At 38.3% G+C, this 22,569-nt stretch overlaps 1 protein-coding gene across 2 annotated transcripts; it reads right to left on the bottom strand.

The window, feature by feature from the left end:
- Nucleotides 1–1,421: 1,421 nt before the first annotated feature.
- On the bottom strand, nt 1,422–21,522 carry LOC134662328 (transcriptional regulator ovo-like). 2 transcript variants are annotated; one of them, XM_063518513.1, is made up of 4 exons: nt 21,131–21,522; nt 4,272–5,971; nt 3,506–3,931; nt 1,422–3,247 (listed from the first exon to the last, which is right to left on the bottom strand). In XM_063518513.1, the coding sequence occupies exons 1-4, from the start codon at nt 21,291–21,293 to the stop codon at nt 3,062–3,064; spliced, it is 2,475 nt and encodes an 824-aa protein (XP_063374583.1). In that variant the 5' UTR covers nt 21,294–21,522; the 3' UTR covers nt 1,422–3,061. The 2 variants fall into 2 exon arrangements, with proteins under 2 accessions (XP_063374583.1, XP_063374584.1); XM_063518514.1 differs by having other exon boundaries at nt 4,329–5,971; nt 21,131–21,520.
- Between the last annotated feature and the right edge of the window lie 1,047 nt (nt 21,523–22,569).

The following is a 22,569-nucleotide window of genomic DNA, read 5'->3' as shown; positions in this document are numbered from 1 at the left end:
TATAAGAACGTGCAGTCTACGTACTTTTTTATACAACCGCTTTAAAGGCAAACTTCATGATCACTACGTTAGTGAAAATATTGCTCGAGTAGGAACCTATGTCATACAACATTTAAAATCGTAATTATTGAACGTGGTTTGAATTCCCATGAGTACCTAGTCATTTTCCTATCAGATAATAACAGAATGGTGTGTAGAGTTCCGTAGTTGCTCGTCCATTACAAAAGACAGGCTTAGAAGGGGGCTTTTTTTGTAGGGGCATGATCAGCAAAGGGAGTGATCTTCGCAGAGCTTACGTCCTTTTACTTAGAAGCGATGACTTTTAGCTAAACTTAAAAACGGTAACTTTACCGGTTAAGTTCTAAATAATAGGGTATATGACATTTTTTTATGAATGGTATCAGTTGATCAGGTTTCTTTTGAGGATCAATGACCCAGGAGGATGGGACCCATTGTCTTAAAGCAATACAAAAGTCATAAATGATGGTCAAAGTCTGGCACCCGCACTTACCTGACGAAATGCTTCATAGAAAATGGCAATACATCGTGACGTCACCATGTAACGTTAGAAGCCGTTTCGATGTATGTAAAATAAGGAAATTGCGATTTTGTCGGTGAAATATTGCGTTTATGTATGTGGTTGCTATACACTATTTTTTTAAATGAAATATAAGGAATCGAATGGTATCATTATCTTTTCCTATTTGGAAGTTAATTTTTTTTTAAACTATAAGGTCTTGTATTTTTTTTATTATATTCCCATATATTTTTTAAATTTCAAATGTATTGTGATAAATTGCTCATTTTTTATCTCACTAGATTTAGTTATAAAATTCAACATGTGTCAAATACCCTATTTCCATAGTAAGTCTTTATTAACCTTTTGAACGCCAAACAGCGCATCCATTTGCCGTGCCACTGACGCCACGGGGGTAAAATTTAGTTTTGTGAATAAATAATGCCAACCTAAAAGTGGGGTGTTTTTCAGTAGATTTTCATCAAAAAACGATCGACGTCAAATGCCGTCTTTGGCGTCGTTGTCACGATTTTGCGTTGACGTCAATTGCCGTCTGTGGCGTTCAAAAGGTTAAGAGTCATACGGATAAAGGTAAGAAAGCATTTGACCACAATCTCACCTAACAGTAAGTGCCAACGTGGTCAAGGGTGGAAGATGCATACCCCTATATGTTTTCATATAAACCTGCCTATTGAGTCAACGTAGGTACCTACATATTTAGTGCAGGGTATGCATATTTTTTAATGAGGCAATAAACACTGAAATAAATTACTGGAACACCTGTCACAATTCGATAAGTTCAGTCATATAAACGAACGGACAGACAGACAGCGGAGGCTGGGGTCCAGAGAGCATGAAGGGTGCCAACAGTTAGACAATTAGATGATCAATAAAACGATAGAAATCATTATTTAATCTTTATATATTGCTTATCAATATAGAGTAACAAAGAGTATGTTCCTTTAAATAAGAAACAACACATTGATATTCGATTAAAAATGCTAGTAAATGCAACAGACAAGTATAACAGAGGCATTGCGCTATCACAAACATGCATTCATTTCTAATTATTGATAAGCCAATTAATTTCACATTCAGATCTATCAAAAACTACAAAATTGTTCAAAATACTATAAATTTCAATATCATTTAAAAATCTCATTCTAGTCTAATTAGGTACTACTATATTAAGTACGTTATCCTTTAATTTTGTAATATTTATAAATTTAGACATATTTACAAAGTTGGTCCCACAAGCTTCGCTGTGAAAGCGCAAATGTATCAATTGAGCATCGTAATCTATAAGTCGGAAGCGCTCCGTCGAATCCTCGATATAACGACTTGACCTTAACAATATAACAATCGACACATTAAATAACTCAGTTACACAATCACAATAGATAAACTCTCGCACGCACACACTCACTGGCTCACAGCACAGACTGTAACCGATCCATATTTTAATTTAAATAATATAAATATTTTCTAGAAATGCAATTAAACTTGGTACGACATTGTATGCTTCGCACGGGAAGTCACATTCGAATCAAAAAATTCCGATTTCAATAATAAGTACAAAGGACAAACATAACACTTTATAGGTACATACTCGTAAAACTTGTGACATAATTTGTGTTAATGTTTTCAAAGATAATTAGAAGCTAGTATCACTAAAACGAGGAAAGAGATTCCTTATTGTGGAATTAATTCATTAAAAACCATTCTGATTTTCAACGTTCCAAATGAATCGGACAAGAAGTGTCATCCGGTTCATACCTGCTTCATTTCAAGTCAGCGTTGCACTTGCATTAGCACCATACAATAATCTTCTCTTTGCTACTATGGCTGATTTGAAATGAAGCTTACTAACAATTTGTCATATAAAAATTCGTAAATGACTAAAGTTATACTACGATTTAAACTAAATTACAAGTAAAAGTTAATCTAATCCCGTACCATCACCAAAGATTGCACATAATACCCGATACTTAAATTTTTTAATTGCAGTCATGCCTGGGCCATTGGCGTTCTCTTTGACTGTTAAAAATTTAGGTATTGTTTGGGAACATAATTTGAATATTGTTTCCCGGTAAGAAAGAATACAGAAAACACAGTTGTGATACTGTGCTTGGAAGACGATTGATTTAGGTTAGTCTGTACGCTTAGGACGAACAAAGTTCAAATAATGAGGTTAGAGAAAGATGTAAGTAAGAACAACACGTTCGGCAACGCATCGGCGTCTCCCTGGAGCGCAGTCCCTATATGCGACGGAGACTGCTTCCCATCAGGCGACCCGTCTGCATGTATGTTGTCCTTTCACATAAAAAAAAAGTCAATTGAGCTATACAAACACTGGGATTTCTATTGTACACAAACTAAATAGAATTCAGCTAATTAGGGACGGAATAAATTCGTAAAGATACCTTTCAGTCATGCATATAACTAGAATGGTATAGTTATTGGAACACGATGTTTTAGTGCCAGTTGCTACAGGCGGATAATGATGTTATTTGAATAATTAAGCGTGCAAATGCGCGCATTAATTTAATTATGGACTGGCATTGGTAGCTGTCCTAAGAGTTGGTTGGCGAAAGTAGCATTCGTGAACTTAAAGTGCCTTTTGTCGTAGAACTTGAGCAGCGCCGGGGAGTAGGGGTGCTGCTTCTTGAGGTGCATGTAGTGCTCCTCGGGCTCCGACGTGGTGTGGCCGCACTCCTCGCACACGTACATCTGGAATGTGCGGATACAATATTTAATACAAGTAAGTCAAAAACACGCTATTACAACCCAAAATACTCTGAAGTAAAAGGGGAAAATCTGTAGCTAGGTATTGTAATTTATTATAATTATTATTATCGTATTAAAGTTACAAAGAGTCCCAATAAACACATTACATGGTTATTTATTGGTAAAAAATGGGTTATTGAAATGATATATTAAATCATGGTTTCTTCTTTAACTAGATAGTGAAATAAATTATATAAATACCTTAGTTCTTCGCTCCTTGTATGCATATGTGTGTTGAACTCCGTGCACCTTCAAGCAATGAGATTCTAGTGAGCATCTTTGGGTAAATGATTTCTCGCACAGATTGCACTTGTAAGGTCTGACTCCGGTGTGTGTCCTTGTGTGACGTTTCAGGTCAAAGGTGTCGTTGAAGCCTTTGCCACAGAATGTACATAGATATCTCTTAACATCGGAGTGGCATTTCATATGTCGATTCAAGAGCCTCTGTAAGCTGAAGTTCTTCGAGCAAACTCTGCACACAAACTTGGTTGGGTCGTCTTCACTGACTAATACTTGTTTGTTTTTCTCCTCTTCTCGTTGTCTGGCGTTGGCTTCTGTGGCCAAAGGGTTTTTTACACCGTGACCTCCGTTGATGAACTCCAACGGAAGCTCCGCCGGTAATCCCAACTGTGAAGAAGTTAACACATCGATTAAATTTCTTATAAGGACAGCTCAGTTTGTTCTACTGTTATCAAAATATGATGCGGTTCGCATTAAAGACGTTAAGAGGAACTTTTTACTCATTATTAAATTATATAGCTGAGCTAAATCAATAGAAGCTGTCCAAAAAAGAAAAATTAAAATATTTTTGCAATAAGATAAAGCATAAATTGATTCAGGCTCAGCATAATGTAACAATGATTTTCATTATCAAACTTCGATGTCGTCTTTCTTTTATATATATAGAGAGCGACATTGAAGGAGAAAAACGAATCAAAGCTTCGCCTTAAAATCAAGTAATGCTTACCCTGTGTTGCAAGATTTGGACTTTGCTATCGGCGCCAGAGCCTTTCTTGAGACTTACAGCAGCGGCGGGGCTGAGGGCGGAACTCTCCACGTGGCTGCTGCCGTCCAGCGAGTTGTTGCCGCCGGGCGAGGGCAGCGACACGCCCGTAGGCGAGTCCAGCTCCAGCGGGTGACTGAACGGGAAGCCGGGGGACGACATGATCTGTTGCCTTTGCTGCAGTTGAACGTGAATTTGTAGCTGTTGCATTTGTCCTTCGCTGTGTTGAAGAAGTGCTGGGTTCAGTTGCATTAATAAGTCCGGCCGATCTTTAGCGAAGTTGTATGACGATCCGGCTTCTTGGCTAGCGAATGCCAAATAGTTATTGGCTTTTTCATAATACTGTCTACTTAACGTAACTTGTTCTGCTAGTGATTCAATGTCTACAGATGCTGGTGAGATTGATGATGATTCTCGTAGATCAGAGTCAGTGATAGGTTCTACATGATTATTTAGCAGATTTTCAAAATCTTCTGTCGAATCAGACAAGTTGCCCAAAATACCTTCGTTCGATCCGGGAAAAGTTAATGTGTTAGTAAAGTGGTACGTATCTATGACGTCGTCTCCCATATCAACTACCATAGAGTCATCAAAATTACTTCCATAGTTTCCCATCGCACCCAAATTCTCCATTTTGTTCTCATAATCGATATCTTCGTCTTTTAAAGCTAGTCCGTAATTTGCATTTTGCATTAATGAATACTGTTTACTTTGTTCGGGGAAATTTGTTGTATTCTCATTACTTTCACAGTCCATGTTAAAGCCATTAATCATATTAAATTCATTTGAGAAGGAACCATTAGCGTTGTAAGAGTTCTGGCCACTCTTCGTGGAGGGACCCAGAGTTTCATAAAACGGTGGCAGGCTACCAGTCGGCGGACTATTTGGTCCATAGTTGGATCGTCCATCGCGGCCGTTCCCACCACTCCCTGAACCACCACCAATAGCGCCACCTCCGCCCGATGAAGGAGCAGTGCTGCCTCCACCAGAACTGAAATTAGCTGAACCACCGCTATTTTGAGATCCACCATTAGATCCGCCGCCACTGGTGGATCGACCATGACCCGCAGCAGCACTGATTATTCCGGGGATTTTATTGGCGGGGCAGTTTCTTAAGACTAATGTAGGTCTCGCTAAAATTCCGTTTGCAATTTTAGAACTGCTCGTTCGTCTTTGCTCTCTTATCTTTTTTTCTGTTTCTTCATCCTCCGTTTCTCCCCGCTTTTTTGCAATAACGTAATCAATAGGTTGGTCCTGTTCGGGTTCTGTTGTTGGAAGTGTCGCTGGAATGCTGACATCTATCAAATCTTTTTTGCCGTCGCGGAATTGTGACTGTGAGGGTGTTCTTTGTATTACTGATACTTTTTGACATGTGATATTGTTATCAATACTGGGAGATGGGGAAGTTTCTGGTGAAGGTGAGCTTCTGGAAGGGAGCACAACGTATTGGCTTTCTAATGGATCCTTTTCCTCTTTAATTAATGGTTTGTCATCTTTTTTCTTGTCTTCTACAAGGACTGGCGAATATTGTTTTCGTTCTGCTTGTGTGAGGACGTGACCCCTGTGGCTGCCGTAAGGGATGTCACCGCCCAGAATCGATGAAACAAATTTTCTTGGTTCTTTCTTGCCGCGGTCGATAGATCTTTCTCCGAAAACATCACGATCTGAAATGAAAATAGAAACATTTGTTAAATTTAATGAGGCACTATATAGTTATCGGATATGACTATAAATACATCATGAATAATTAAATATTATAGGACGATTTAAAAAAAATCGACCAAGTCCCACAGTAAAAGCTCAATAACGGCTGTGTTGTGTTATGGGTAGGACTAGATGACGATATATTCTATAATATATAGATGTACAATTGTTATTTATATAAATACATAGAAAGCATCCATAAACCATAACTCAGGAACAAATATTTGTCATTACACACAAATATTTAAATGCCCTTAACGCGATTCGAACCCGGGACCTCCAACATCGTAGACCCTGCCTACTAGGTACCGATTTGGCTCCAGAGAACGCTAACTTAAGCATCTAGTAGACTCAAAAAATCTTTTGAAAATGCATTTTAGTTTTTAGTAGGTATTTATACATTTAATATGATGTGGCCTCGGATTATTTGTAATGTATGCGTGTTGCGTCGGAGGCATGAGACCTCGTTGACGTCACGGTATGTACCATAACGGTAACATTCGCCTCCGCATACACACCCACCGTAGTTGTGTATGTGTGTGTCGCATTATTGTAATTGGCGCGTCAGTGACAAATCCAATCTCGACCCAAATCTGCCAACCATTGACGCCAGACCTGGCCATTCAGCCGGTGTCGTTACTTCCTGTCAGTCACTATAGTTTCGTGCACAAATACCTAACATATATTTGTATTTTTCGATATTATCAACATAATTTTGCGTACCTATATAATAATTAAAAACAGCGGTAGACTTGGAGCCATTTAATAATCATTTGGAACACAATTGCTCTTAATGAATTTCTAAAAAGAGATTTGTAGCAAAAATGCGTCAGTGAAAGTCCCAAGGTTGGGTTAAACGAGTTCCCTTGCCCTTTCTCGGCTTTTGTTGATTCAAGGACGAAGCCTGCATTGTTGGGACTCTTTTTTGTGCGTGGTCCGTAATTGTATGCGTCTAGTCAGCGAGGCGTGACGGGTCCCGAGCATAGCGTACCATATTTTTGTTGCGCGATATTTCACCAAAGGACGCTTTGTGTAAAGACATGGACGAGGTTTATAGCAGCACTTAAGCCGCACAAATGTGCACGTAAATATTGTATGTTTGGTTTGAAATATGCGTCCTACTCGGGACTGGGTTCTCGGAAACTGTTGACAGTCGTTTTCGCTGTTGATCAGAATCAACAAAACGGAACAGGTTAAGCTGCAATTGAAGGACAAGCTATGTTTAAATAATATTATTAAATATGTATATTTGTAGAAATAAATATACATTTTTAATTTTTAACAAGCAGAAATGTCTGCGATCGATGCTATTAAGCTTAGAATAAATTTGTTACATTGTACCTTATTACGTTTTTGGGGAGTATACCTACTCATGTACGTAGAAACTGTCTAAGCTAACTTTAAGCTTAGAAACAAGTAAAAGTGGAAGTGGAGTGGAAGTGGTCGTTCAAGTCTCACCCAAGACAGTGAATTTTCCACTTTTAATTTATTAGCATCGTTCGTAGACGTTTTCTTCTTGATATAATATTAGTTAAGCTAACTTTGTAAGTTTTTACAGACTTGAACAGAACGAAGTAAGGCAGTGTCATTATAAACGCCGTATTTTCATAGAAATTTGACATTATTGAAGATTCGACATTTACACACTTTGTCATTGCGAATGTCACGTAGCGCTTGATCCGGCTCTAACTTCTTTATGTAGTGCAATTTTTACATAAAATAATTTAATTTAACTATATGTATGTACTTGAATAATCTACATTACTTATTACACTTTCATTAAATAATCTTTAAATTAAGCTATAAATACATACCGCTGCATATATGTAGGTAACTCAGTGTACCTACTTACTGTAAATAACTGCATGCAAATGTAGGTTGTCAAGAAAAAAACGTCCCGCCCAAGACCATGCCGACAGGTTTGGAATATAAAATTTACTTCAAAAGGAGTGGAATGCTGTATACATTATTTATGGCTATACGCCTTTTGGGATTTGAGATGCATATGACATTATAAGTGAGTTAGATTTACGTAAAACAGTTCTTAAAGGCGATAGGTACGTTTTACGTTTGTAGGTATATATATATTTGTGATTTACGGGAAACGGTTCTTAGAATCGGTCCAAAAAAGTTAATACATACCTAATATGTTTAGGTACGTACCTATCATATTTTAGGTTACTTTATGCGATTTTTATCTGGATATTTTGAAGACTTCATTTTATACAAATCAAATTAATTAATCCCAATAACAACATTAAATTAATTCTTTTTTAAAGTGCCATGTGTGCATAATAAAAAAACCGTCCAAGTGCGAGTCGGACTCGCGCACGTAGGGTTCCGCACCATCAACAAAAAATAGAGCAAAACAAGCAAAAAAAAACAAGCAAAAAAAAGGGTCACCCATCCAAGTACTGACCCCGCCCGACGTTGCTTAGCTTCGGTCAAAAATCACGTTTGTTGTATGGGAGCTCCACTTAAATCTTTATTTTATTCTGTTTTTAGTGTTTGTTGTTATAGCGGCAACAGAAATACATCATTTGTGAAAATTTCAACTGTCTAGCTATCGCGGTTTATGAGATACAGCCTGGTGACAGACGGACGGACGGACAGCGAAGTCTTAGTAATAGGGTCACGTTTTTTACCCTTTGGGTACGGAACCCTAAAAACTACCGATCATTACCAGTACCTGATGGCTATAACTTGTTAATCAATACCTACATATTTGCTTTGCGGTGTGTCGATCATTATCGACGGAAAACATTTTCGGTAATAGATATATTTTTATTTCTTAATTTAAAAATAATTATTTTTAATGTTTCGTAGTTAAGTTTTACCTTGGCGTGAAATAATTGACCCTCTTTATTGTAGTATAAAAGGTGTGACGTGACGTTTGTTGTAAATAACTATTTACAACAAACAACAAACACACGTAGTAAAATCATCTAGACTTATTTTTGTTGTCAATAAACCTCAAAGCAAGTGAAAAACACGTGTAGGTCTTTTGTGCTAGGTTCGCGGTTGTATCGCATATATACCTATATGCCTACCTTTATCGTTTTCTTTACATCATCCTAAAACATTACGCATTCAGGCCGTGTTGTGCTAACCTTATCACACATTTGTATGCATCGTTTTCGTTTGCCTCGTACGGGGTCGAACGGCGTCGAAGTATCGGATCTGTCTTATAGGTGTACCGTAACAATGAGACAAAAAAATACTGTAGTCACTTGGACATATAATCATAATACCAGTGAATTTTGTTACTGCCGTTGCATACATTTAATTTACTTAGCTTGGGATTATTACGCCCCAACAAAGAGCGACAGATAAGTGCCGTCATCCTGCATTCTACGCTAAACACCCGCCATCTTGGGCAGTTATTAGCACTACAATTCCGAACTTCTTTGTTAATCATTCTCAGTATGGCGAAGCGTTACGCATAGACTCATTCCTACCTTTAATCTATTTAAAAGTTGTGCGGTTTTTTATTCTAAAACGGTAAGTCAAGGCCCCGTAATTGCCATGACCATATCTATTAGTACCTACGGTTTCCTGCTGAGGAACAGCGCAACCTTGGAGTGCTCGTTATTTGACCATTAAACACAGCCTTCTTTGCAACACTTTTGGCAATAATTAGTGCATCTTGGTTAGATCTCTGTACGAGAACTCATCAACTATAGAGCCTCGTGTAAATTAGAACCAATTTTTAGATAATAACGGAGCGTAGCAATTTTTATTAAATAATTTCGGCTTTTTTGAACACTGGCAAATAGCAAACGTGTTTGACTGTGATATCGAGGACTCTATTTAAAGAAATATGAATTACGGGCATAATTGTTTAGATAATAATTTCGTCATTAGCGAGTCGGTCGTTTTGGCCAATACATGAACGTAGCCTTAAAACATTCTTACAGCTGGTACCATTATACTTATTGGCGTTAAGGTGTTCGCGTTGCTAGTAATTATCCAGACATTAATCACTAACGAAATGTTATTCTAATCGTTACGTCGAAATGATTAATTGCAACCTGTCTGTCTGTACAGCACAATGTTACAATTAAAATGCAGAGCATAAAGTATTACTCTTGTCCGAAACCTTCGAGGGCGTCACGTTTTATGGAGAATGTTCGATTGTCTAATCTGAGTCATAATATTTTTAACAAGCTATAAGATTCTGTTTAAAATGCGTTATATGAACTAACATATATGTATACGTATTCTTCTAGACGGAGAATGAAGCGGCAGTAAAACTGCCTGGGGCTGAATTATCTTTTGAACTAGCGAGCCAACGAGCTGCCGGCAGACTAGCATGTCCTTGCGGCGAGGTTATTGGACGCTGTTAGCATTTAACGCATTAAATAAAACATAAAACAGCTATGAAGACCCGCTCCGGACGGCCGGTAAATAAAATTCCGTTCAAGTCTTTTTTCCATAGGTACCGATAGCACACGGTACCGCGGGAGCGTTCGAGAGGATCGCTCCAAGACAAAAGGTCGTTCCGAAGGACATTTTTTGTCTCGAATTTTATAGTGCCCTGGTTTTGGTCACATGTGGAGACTGTTCTTACCAGATGTGGAGTCCACACGTGGCCGACCGCTGCGATGTGAAATTGCCTGTGCGAAATGTTGTGTAATACAACCGTAGGTTTATGCCAATTTACAGTTAACAAATGGAAGGCTTAGCGGAAAATTATGTATATGTTTCCTTTAGTGTAATTTATGCTGTAACACGGTTGTCTGACATTGAAAGAACAAAGGCTTTTCAATTTGCAACAAAATTGCTTAAAGACCGTTCACGAATGCGTCGCCGGGCTAGGAGGAGACGACGTCCGAAGCACCTACGTCTCCTACGGAGCATAGTTACAAGCCGCGGCTCCTGTGCAGTGAAAATGCTGGTTCCAATTGCCGTCTCTTTAAATTTAAACGAACGGTCACAAAAACTGTTAAACACCTTTATTATTATTTTGTTCACGACGTGAATCACAACCAGATTTGGCCAGGGTTAATAACCCAAATGTGTTTAGCGAATGTTCAAGGTTAGCGGCTGCCGAATAATTCAAATAGTCAGTAGAAAAAACCCGCCGCCCACAAGGGGGCCTTCCGCGCCGCGCCGGTTTGTTTTCGATCACACGGCCGCACCGCTCTATGGAGGAAACTTGAATTTTATTACGGCTTTATCCGTTAACACCGGTACCGTTATTTGAATTTTTGAATGACGGAAATAATAACCAGTGTTAAGTGGTTTATGGAAAATGTATCGTAAATCATAAGTAATCATAACAAAATGTACTACATAGTTACATAAAGTATGTAACCGTAATCACGAGTTAGTTACTCGTAGGTACATACATAAACCTACCCTAACGGCGTAGGGTTTCTTTCAGTTAGCCCTTAATCATCCTATGACAGTCGCTGAAATATACTGCTATTATGTATGTATAAGCATTCCCGGCAAGGTTTCCTTTCAAGTCAAAGCAAACTACTGCTTATCGTAAGTACAGTACAATGCTTGCTAGTACTAATATAATTCGTAGTTGACAATCTATGAAAAAAAATACATAGATTGCTCACTCCATACATCAGTTTTGGTCCCAAAAAGACTATTATTTTCAGTGTCGACATCTAGCATCGAGTAGCGGAATTATCAGTACTGCTACTTGACAATAGATGTAGCACCGACAGGAAAGTCTAATGAATAAGAATAAATTCGTTTATTCATGGCAAACTAAAACTACATAATGCTCAACAACATAAGAATTTCCGGTCGGTGCTACATCTATTGTAAAGTAGCAGTACTGATAATTCCGCTACTCGATGCTAGATGTCGACACTGAAAATAATAGTCTTTTTGGTACCAAAACAAATGTATGGAGTGAGCACTCTTGTCTTATTGTATTTCTCTATGCTAATACAGAGAAATAACACTTTAATTTCATCCGCCGGTTTCAATATCTACCTTATTACTTACTTATAAATCTGCTACACGGATGTTGGTAAGATTTTGTCAAGAGATTGGTCTCATAAAGCGTAGGTAATTGTCCGCACTACAGACGTCCTCAGCGTGCCTACTTGTGGGCGGTCTCTTTAAGGTTGCAATGGAACCCAAATTGCTCCAAAATACACGAAATGATTATCTTTTATAGCTGCACGACACAACAATGGCGGAGATGACCTTACGCTCGCGACGTGTAAGCATGTAAGCTATATTTTATTTTATTTTATTCTGAATCGCTACTTATAGCAATTTATTGCATTTGATTTAAATGTACCTCAATATTTCCTATTATACTTTTTAATTTTTTATTTATTTGTTAAAATTGAAGAAACGAAAGCTTATTTTGACAGCGTTCATTTTGAGTAGGTAGATAAACCTGAGGTCTTGATGGTCCGTAATGGTATCCGATAACAAAGCTTTCAGTTCCATGACTAATATCAATAATCACAGGGATAAATTACCTGAGCTGAACATGAACCGAGTCTCCTGTTTCGAAAGTATCAATTTTTAACCATTAGTACCACCAAGTTTTACCATTTCTTTTAATAACTTTATTTTCTTTTCCTTTTGTAAGAATTTGATATGTTTTCTGAAAGAGCTACGTATTTATATGATTCCATGTACTTACATATTATCTAGGTATATTTTTTAAATCAAATTTCTATTACACCTTATGTATGTATGTATGTAAACACTTTATTGTACATAAGACAGGTTAAGATACAATTAAAAGAATGTATACAATGTACAAAGGCGAACTTATCCCTATAAGGGATCTCTTCCAGAAGGGATCTTTCTTATGTGTATAATTGCATGAATTCTATAGTAATTTAAATTGTATTTTTTTCCTTATTTTCTCGTAATGCATGTTAATTATAAGATGTAATTTTTTTTGATAAGATGTGTCCCGTCGAGTTTGTTGCCGGTCCCATATTGGGATACCCTCCTCCAATTGAGGGGGGATTTAAATCTTCTCGGGGCAGAGGTGTAGGGTTGGAGCTTTATTTGACGTTCATAAGCGCATTGTAATTATGCCTACTTGAATAAACTATGTTTTATCTTTATCTTTAAGTGTACTAGCAGTCCCCGTTAGCGTCATATGCGAGGAAAAGAGGCGTTCGGGATGATTTTATAATATCAATCACGCGAACATCGCGTTCTATTACTTTTATTGTTTCCGCAATTTAAACGATTGGCTTCGCCCCCCTCCCGCCCCGCCCTCGCGCCGGTGATGCCGTCCAGTAACTACGTGGTAATGACGGTTACATTAAGAAAACGCTCCTACAGTTATTATTGCGGTTTATGGCCTCTTTATGTGTTTGTTTAGAATACTTAAGCAAGAAGCATTGTATCTACCTTTTCAGGTCCGCTAATTGATGAGCTTTACTTGACCAAAATGGCATGGAGATTACAGTAATAGCTCAGGATTTATGTCAGAACCGTGACGTCTCGAGATCATTATTTAAAACACGTTTTGTTCTGAACTACATAAACATTTCGCAAATGTATCTAAGATACCGCACTTCCGCACTATAAAACTACTATTATTTATTTAAGCGTATGGCGTATTAATATTGTAGGCAACTAGTATAACTAATTATAAGTCGACATCCAGGCTACGCAGCCAATCGATCGCATCAGGTGTCAGATTGGTGTAGAGGTCCTCCGGGCTGCCCTGGAAACGACTATTACTATACTTTACTGGACTATTATTATATTACAGTGAGTCAACATAGATCATAATATTCATAATGGCTCTTAATGCCGTAACTTTAATGTTTCGCGTAATTACGCTTTGCTAAGGACAAGGCGAGGTGCGATCAGCAGATGTGTTGGCTGAAACGGGCGAATGGCAATTAAAGGCCGTTCCCGCATCTCGGACAGGACAGGACAGAAGGCCTACCGCGAACCACGTTCGACGTATTGCCTCTCTGTCGCACTTGTAAATTCGTACGTAAGTGTGACAGGGAGGCATCACGTCGAACTTGGTTCGCGGTAGGCTCTCAGGGCGCGGGCGCTCCGACCGGTGTTCCTAGAACACTCGTTATTGCAAAAACAAAACGGCGATGGCATGCAATCGACCGTGTACCTCTAGATCGGATGTTGACACTTCAAAACAAATTTCCTGTAAAGCAACCATCCCCCAATGAAGTATTTTCTCATAGCTAATAGTTAAACATGTTTCGTTATACTTACATATATGTAAATGTTAGTCCACATTTGTATGCTGCAAAAAAGTATTTAAGACGAAGACGTGTTTTTGTAAAAAAAACACATACTCTTAAGTACTCTTTGACGAGCGGCGGCTTGCATTTCTTTGCGCCGGATCTTCCCATCATTTCGCAGCAAAGTAATTTTAATTGAGATATCATTACTTACTTGCTAATGTGATTGAAATAATACTTCAACGAGACTATTATTCAACTCACAAAATTTTTTTTTTTTTAGATTTAATTTACTTTTATAAAAACAAACCCTTAATATTTATAAGTTTTAATAGATTGTGCTTTAATAGACTTCCAATGTGATACGCTGGCTGGGATGCTGTTTTCTTATTACCCATTAATATTAAAATTAAATTAGATTACATTCGTGTCAACGTCAACATCCAGACTCCCGACTGTTCAATATTACTTTCATAAATAGGTTTTTTCATTATATACCTATTAAATTAAGACTTATTATTTATTCCAAGTCCATTCGTATTTTAGTTACTCAGTAATCGTAATAAAACGCAAAAATAAAAAGGTAGGTGCAACACAATGGGGCGGGCTACAATAGCGCAGACGGCCACATGGTGGAACTGTTTTTTTCTTCGAAGAGATGCAGATTTTTTACTGTTCGTAAATGGCAAGTGGCAACATGGTAGCGATAAGCATTGTTGCCAGCATTATAGTAGTTTATTACCAGTAGAGTATATGGCTCTTGTTTATTTAAATACTGTTGTAAAGGTAAGGTCTTGCCTTTGAAATGAATTATTTTATGTTTTCTGGAAAGATACATTCGTGTAATTCCTATAATGGGCTCGAATATTATGGGCATGGAGGTGGTTTTTGGTGGTCGGAATAACCCGACATTCTGAAGTAGGTGTTCCTATTATACTACTCTTTGTTTCCGAATCACCCAAGAGATTATATTTTGCTCGACTTGAAATATTTCATCCGTGGCATCGGAGATTAATTGGCAAAATGTGTAAAACAGTCTGTACGTAAGAAAATTGTTATGCCGCACCAGCAAAGCTGCAGCAGTCGCTCAGCAGTCGCTACCCGAATGTTACCATAACCTCTGTAGTAAGCTTTGTGTCAATATGTATATAAATAAATCCAAAACCATCACGTACGAGATCGGGATTATCAAAAAGCAATTTTTACATTGATTGCATCTTTGCGTCTACCACTCGTCGTTTCAGAATGTATGCCACTACCTACCTATAGGTAATTGCAGTACGATTGCAAGTTCATCACTTGCCTTAATCTATCTATCTAATACCTTTAAACGAGCAATTCTTGCATATTTATTTATTTATTTATATATATATATTTCGGGGATCTCGGAAACGGCTCTAACGATTTCGATGAAATTTGGTATATGGGGGTTTTCGGGGGCGAAAAATCGATCTAACTAGGTCTTATCTCTGGGAAAACGCAAATTTTTGAGATTTTATATGTTTTCCGAGCAAAGCTCCTCCCAGATATTATTTATAATCAGCGAAGATGACATGAGCATTACGCGATTGACGGCAATTAGTTTCAATAATATTCTAATATTAATGTCCCTGTAATGACTTTAAAACAAGTTAAATTCTTTTGCTGTAATTAAAAACTGCATTCAAATATCCACATTTGAATTGTTGGACCATAAGGGTAACATTCCATTTCTGACCGCAGCTGCACTACTGGTACTGAACGCGTCGCTGTTACTTTTAATTTCCATAGTAAAATGAACAGTAGTGCAGCTGCGGTTGGAAATGGACTGTCACCTTTAGAGTAAGGTAAACGTACTGGTGCTCGACGCGGTACGTGTCATCTTGAAACTTAAGTCATTGTCAATAGAGGTGACAGTAGGCTGTCATCTATTGGGCATTAGCATGTCGAGCACTAGTACGTTTACCTTATAGACATACATATGTATAATGCATTTACTATAAAAAATAATTAAATTAGTAATCGTTATAAGACAATTAGGGCCTCGTTACGTGTCTAATTAATATTTATTTAGGTTTACTGGTAGCTTCTTGCAAATATTTAAAGGAATGCTGTTATAAACGAATACTGAATTAACTATTACCTAATTACATATTACACATCACATAGGATAAGGGTGTCGTACGAGGCGACTAAGTCCACAAACGAAGCAAGAAGGTATTTCGTTACAGGGGAGATGGTCGTCCTCTTAGCATTGGTTTGCAATCCATCTAGGAGAAGGATACTCCAAATAAAACCCGGAATGGAGTTTCCGTAAGGCGCGAGTAGGGTCCAACCTGAAATAAGCGGCAGATTCCTGCAGCTGACCTGTCTCCACACGTATTGGCTCGCCTTTCCTGTGGGATAAGACAGTGAAGCCGAGAGGGTAATGCAGGTGCTGGGCATCCCTGCGTTTCCTTAATTTCGTCCCAGGCGGTGTAATAGGATATTTCTCCGGGTTTACGCCATGAATCGTCTGCATTAGACGCTAAGGCCAATGAATTACATATTAAAAAGAATCCGTTCAAATTATTTACTCGTATTTTGAGACATTTCATCACAAGGCATGTACTTGTAACTACTGTATTTGTATTTACACTTGTCAGTTACATAGTTACAATAATTCTGCTGTGTGTGTGTGTATACATTTAGAGTACAGTGTGGCGTGTAACTGTATGCCTGTAATATTATAACATTGCACGCATTCAATAATAATGCATTAACTTGTATAATACTGACAGTAAATAAAGTATTGATGATATATTTGAATGCATCCCATGTTTAGCAACCCGTTGAAGTCTTTTGTACTGACGCTAACGATACAACATTGTCGTCTATCTGTATGCTTGTCTCATTTCGTTTGGTTCATTATTAATTCCCGTTAAACATAGTCCAAATGAGAAGATCATATTTTTAAAACGTACTCTTATTTATTAAAATGATTAAGTGTTATCTAAACATTTATTTATAAAATTAGTACTTAGTCAGGCGTGTCTCACTCCGCGATTGCGTCGCTTTGCTACAGGTAGCTGAAAGTACATCGGTTCGGCCCTAATTTTGGAGAAAGCCATAAACCGCGCGTGGCGCTGTCGCCACCTAGCGGCCATATCTGTGCTGATCGTAACAGACGCGTTTTGTTAGAGAGTGAGTCTTCTGTACTTAGTACTATTATTTATTCTGTGACTTAGTCAAGAGTCCGCCCCTCGCGTCGGTCCCTATGCACTTGCACTTGCACTTGTGCCACCTTTGTATGTCGCCCCTCAGCCACAGGTGTCTCCTCACCTGTATTTGCGATAAGTTCATTTCGTTCATCCCTATTTCGCCCTTTAGCCTGTATAATGTGACGCAGATGCACCGACCGGCTCCCTATGATGAAACGTACAGGCCAATTCCAGTTTTAGTTATTCGATCCGTTTCCAAGATGATATTGATCTGACAGTGTAGGTATTAAGCGGCATTTCTTCAACCAAAAACGACACCTTTGACACTGATGGACCAGTGTCATATTGGAATCAGATCTAATAACTAAAACTCGAATTGGCCTAGTAGTTCGTAAAAACTTTATAAGTATGGAGTTTGCGTTTTTCCATAGCTCCGGGAATGTTTTATTCTTCAGTTAATGAGAAGTAGAAGTAGAAACCCACTCGACGTACATATGGATATGCAAGGTTAAATTTGTTTCTTTTGTTATTTCATTAAGATAATTACGGTTTATCTGGTTGGTAAACTTGGAAGGACATACCTAACGATAAAATAGTGGAATTTGAAGTTGATAATTTCGGAAAATAATATAGTTATTTTATATTTAATTTTGTTTTTACAGCGACTGAACGTTGTATGTACTGATAATAAACAAATGTTTGTATATTTACATTTATTAAATTACAAAATACAAATGCATTTATTTCATTACTTTTTTACAGCTGATCTAGTAATAATTATCCCATTTAGGTATAGGTTTATGTTATTTTTACTTTAGTTTAATCATGCTTCATTGTTACGGAGTAAGTATATCCTGTTACTTATCCGAGTAGAATCTATGAAATTAGATATTAACGTTATAATATGTATATAATTATTTGGCAAAGACGCATGAATGAATCAAGCTAACCAATAAATGAAAAAGTCGTACGTGTGTGAAGAAGTTAGATTAAAATGGCAGGGATTGTGAGTAACCTAAATTCAAAGCGGGTGCACCGGAAGTGCCGCCATTGTCCTGCAATCATTGACACCTCCGACAGCATCCGGTCAATTCCTGTTTCGTGCCGGCATCGGCAGTGTGATCGTTGGCGCGTATGGTAGCATTGGGGGGGGGGGGCTTTGAATCATTTGTACAGTCAGCATCACAAGTAGCGGATCAGACCAGGGATGTTGCGAATATCCGCATCCGCAACCGCGGAACTTCCGCATTATTTTCAACATCCGCATCTGCATCCGCATAAAATCGATGCGGATTTAATGCGGATGCGGATGTGGAACAGGTCGGTACTGGAACGTCTTAGCATCGGCGTAAGTGCTAGACTGCTAGGTAATTTATAGTCATTGGCCAAAAAAACCTATTAAAAATTAGCAGTCAAGCGTGAGTGGGACTTAATGTACGGAGCCCTTGGAACGCGAGTCCGACTCGCACTTGGCCGGTTTATTGAAATAAAATTTACTAAAATGTTTATTATGTAGGTACCTATCTTGACATCCGCATCCGCGGATGTGAGCTTTTAAAAATCCGCATCCGCGGATGTCAAAAAATCGGCATCCGCAACATCCCTGGATCAGACTATGCCTCAAAAGTATCTAACATTCACAAACAGCGTATCAAAAAGATATACAGGTATCTCTCCATGTAGAACAATTTGACTATAGTCAGATACAGATACAATACAACAGACAGGTACTTTTGAATGCGAAATTATCTCAGTGTGGCAATTAGTGAGATAGGCGCGTTGTTTCATCGACAACTATTGATGCTGTCTGTACCTAATTTAATATATACTGCCAATGTCGTTCTCCAACGGTCATAATATAGTGCGAATCTTCATATTAATGAGTCAAACACATTTCAGAAAAAGGTCCCTTCCGCGGAAAAAAAAACTAAAGTTATCGTCCCGTTAATATATGTGTCACGTTTTTCTTGTCTGAGTCTCATGTACTGAAAAAGTGTACCTATCCCGCATGTGCAGGCTGCAGCGTAGAAAATAGCTGGTTATTCTCTTTGTGATGACTATAGTAAAGACGCGAACGAGTTAACCATACAATAATTGTGTAAATATGTCCCTCAAACAGTATTCATTCATATATGCATACCTATTCTAAAAGCGACCTCCATTAGATAAACGAAATGGGATATATATAGAGTCAGGCCAAGCTATGTTGGGAGCGATTTTGATAGCCCAAACGGTGTAAGTGTTGTTTTAAACGTCAAGCTTCTATGAAATTATGACGATGACGTGTAATTAAACTTGCAAAGCTTGAGGCTACCAAAATCGCTTTTAGCTTGGTCTGACTCTACATATTTCTCTATGGTAAAATAGACAAAACTTAGAAACGACGAGTGTGTTTCTACACTTATATAAGAAAAAGAACATTGTCCATTGTTTGGGACACTAAAAGCTTTTACATGGTTATCATAAGAACCCATTATCTTTGTAGGCTAAGTCATTAGTAATGCGCCTGTTGTTTTAGGATTAAATAATAGGGAGAATAAAAGTTTTAGGTAAGTACCTACCTGAAGGATAGTCGGGATTATTAGCAGCTATGTGTTATAAAAAGTTCGTGGTGATTTTTATGTTACCTATTTTAAACACTCCCAGACAAATATGACTCGACTTATTTACATATTGTATTTTCATTAGGAGTAGGAGGCGTATTCTGATTGTGAAAACAGGTTATGAACTTGATTGTTTTTCAACCAAAAATTACACTTGACAGCTGACAGACCATATCAAAACCAAATCCAGATCAAATTCATAACCTTTTATTTGTTCGACGTCATCATCATCATATCAGCTGTAGATCAATAAAGGGTCAAATTTACAAAACTTATCTAACATAAAAAAACCTTTAAACTTTAAATTTCTTTATCAGAATGTTTGTAGGTGGTTTCAATGTCGGCAAAAATAGCAACAGTCTTACAGATCACGAAGTGTCAAGTCCCGTGCAAACGATAGCTTCGGATTTTAGCATGTCATTGAGAATTAACATAGTGTGGAAATGCGAAAAAACACGACAGTTAAGAGTGATTCACTCGGACCGTTAACGGAGCGGAGGCACGATTGTTTGTGTTCATACATAGCTACGTCAATTTATAATATATAATTCCAACTGTATGTAACATCAAATTATACCTACTTGCTTTACATTAGTTCTCCTATAGTATAGTATACGTTAAATACTTTTGTTCTGATGCCGGTGAATGGGATGAGCCTTAAAACCAACTTAGAAATTTTGTTTTATATTATTTCCCTGCTTGTAAAGTTACCATTCTAAGAATTAATAAAAAACTCGAAAATTTTCAACCCGCTACAGGTCTCAGTAACTAAATCGTCCCACGTAAGATGACAATGCCAGATTGGGATCGCGCTAATTCTGCTCTCAGGTAGTTTCAGTAAAAACACGGATAAGACGGTAGGCAGACGAAATCGAGTGGTAATGACTGTAAGTATCTGAACTGGTTCTTGTTATGGAGTACATACCTAAATCTACCTATCGCTAAATAAATTCGTAAGAAAGCGATCCGTTTGTAGTTGGCATTGAATTAAAATACAATAGGCACCAGACGGATGAGGTCAGTGTTAAAAATGATGATAAAGTAACAGTTACATGCAGCCAGGAAATAGAGTTCTGATACAATAACCATGAATTGAATAATTTAAAACGTGAGCCATATGCAGACTGGAGCGATGAATGGACGCATTATGTGGGCGCCGGCTTGTGGAGACTTACCACCGCAATCGTTGTCCTTTTTGGAGAGGAGAGCGATGGGACCATCGTCGAGCGGCGAGCCGGGACAGAGCGAGTCCGCCTTGCTCGCGAGCAGCTCCTGACCTTCCTGCAACCCCAGTTGCTGGTCATGCATCCGCTTCTTGATGAGGAATATCTTCGGCATCTTGGCGTTTTAATAAACACTGCACTCAATCCTTAAATTAGTCTAGATCACTAAGTCTGTAAGTTCACCCCGCCGATGCATCAACGCGAGTTTGCATTGTACACACTGCACGGCAAGTTTCTTTGAGTTTGTTTATTTGGTGCGTCGCAGCTGTGCGCCGGCGCACGTTTAGTACCGTTGGCCGATGCAAGAGGACTGAGCGAACGCCAGTGCGTGCGGTGCCCGCGACACCGTTGCCTGAACAGGTCCGCCCCCGCCGCCGCGGCCCGCGGCCCCCGCGCCGGCCGAGACCGCGGCGCCGCCTTCTGCGCCCGCGCGGCCCGAGCCCGGCCATAAGCACCGCGCTCCATGCTGTCGCGGCACCGCTCTGCACTTACACAACAGTAAAAGTGCAGTTTTGTGTTAAGACGTTATCCTATCAACAATAACAATGCCTTTTTATTTAGGGACCCTTGTTAGTTTTCCGACGACTTGACTGAGTTTTGCAGCCTACCTTATACACTTGAGGCATTTTCTGAAAGGAAATAGATACTTAATTGGTATTAACATAATACTTAATTGGTATGAGGAATAAGAAGATCTAAAGGTCATTTACACATGGTTGTAGGTAAGTATATTCAATTCCAAGAATGTCTTAATTAATTTGCAATATAGAAAATTATTCGCAATGATATCTGTGTCATTGGAGTCACTAATGAATCACCCCGAACCCAAATCCTTGAGAAGTTACTCAATAAGATTGTATATTCAGGCGGATGATAAATTTTAGCATAATGATGAGACTGGAAGTGGTTAATGCATTCATGTTTTTTGCTGAAAAAGCAATCTGAAATAAATGACTTGTCGGATAATCTCTTGCATATTCATTACTTGTTTCATAAAACTTAACCTGCTTTAGGTATAGACCTCACAGAAACAGTCGCCGGCATTCCTTCAATAAACGGCAAGTTTTACAAAACAATAGAATAGACCTGGCGGGCATGGGTAGGGTTGCAATCAGTGAAAAGTATTTGAAAAAGGAAACAGTATTACGGTTATAAAGTATTGTAAGAATTTTTACAGCCCGTATTGTCTGCGCCAAGTTTTGACGTTGAAATTATTATCTTTTTGTTTAGTTCATTGCAGGAGTAGCGGCGTTTTTGTTTGATATTCACATGTTCGAGGCATGACGCCACGTTTGCGGCATTTCCACCAGCACCGTCACTATCAATAGCCGAAAGGAGTCTTTTCTTTGACACGCGGCGAAATGATGCATCATTTCTTGGAAAAAAATATC

The sequence above is a fragment of the Cydia amplana genome, chromosome 3, assembly GCF_948474715.1.
Source record: "Cydia amplana chromosome 3, ilCydAmpl1.1, whole genome shotgun sequence".
NCBI classification, from domain to species: Eukaryota; Metazoa; Arthropoda; class Insecta; order Lepidoptera; family Tortricidae; genus Cydia; species Cydia amplana.
This window is presented reverse-complemented; position numbering and strand designations above follow the sequence as displayed.

What these genes read in the sequence shown, in the direction of transcription:
- LOC134662328 (XM_063518513.1), bottom strand. Translation starts at nt 21,293, where the DNA reads ATGCCGAAGATATTCCTCATCAAGAAGCGGATGCATGACCAGCAACTG. An exon ending in TCCAAATCTTGCAACACAGG is followed by an intron (nt 3,932 to 4,271) that starts GTAAGCATTACT and finishes ACTTCTTCACAG; the next exon opens with TTGGGATTACCGGCGGAGCT. An exon ending in ACAAGGAGCGAAGAACTAAG is followed by an intron (nt 3,248 to 3,505) that starts GTATTTATATAA and finishes CGCACATTCCAG; the next exon opens with ATGTACGTGTGCGAGGAGTG.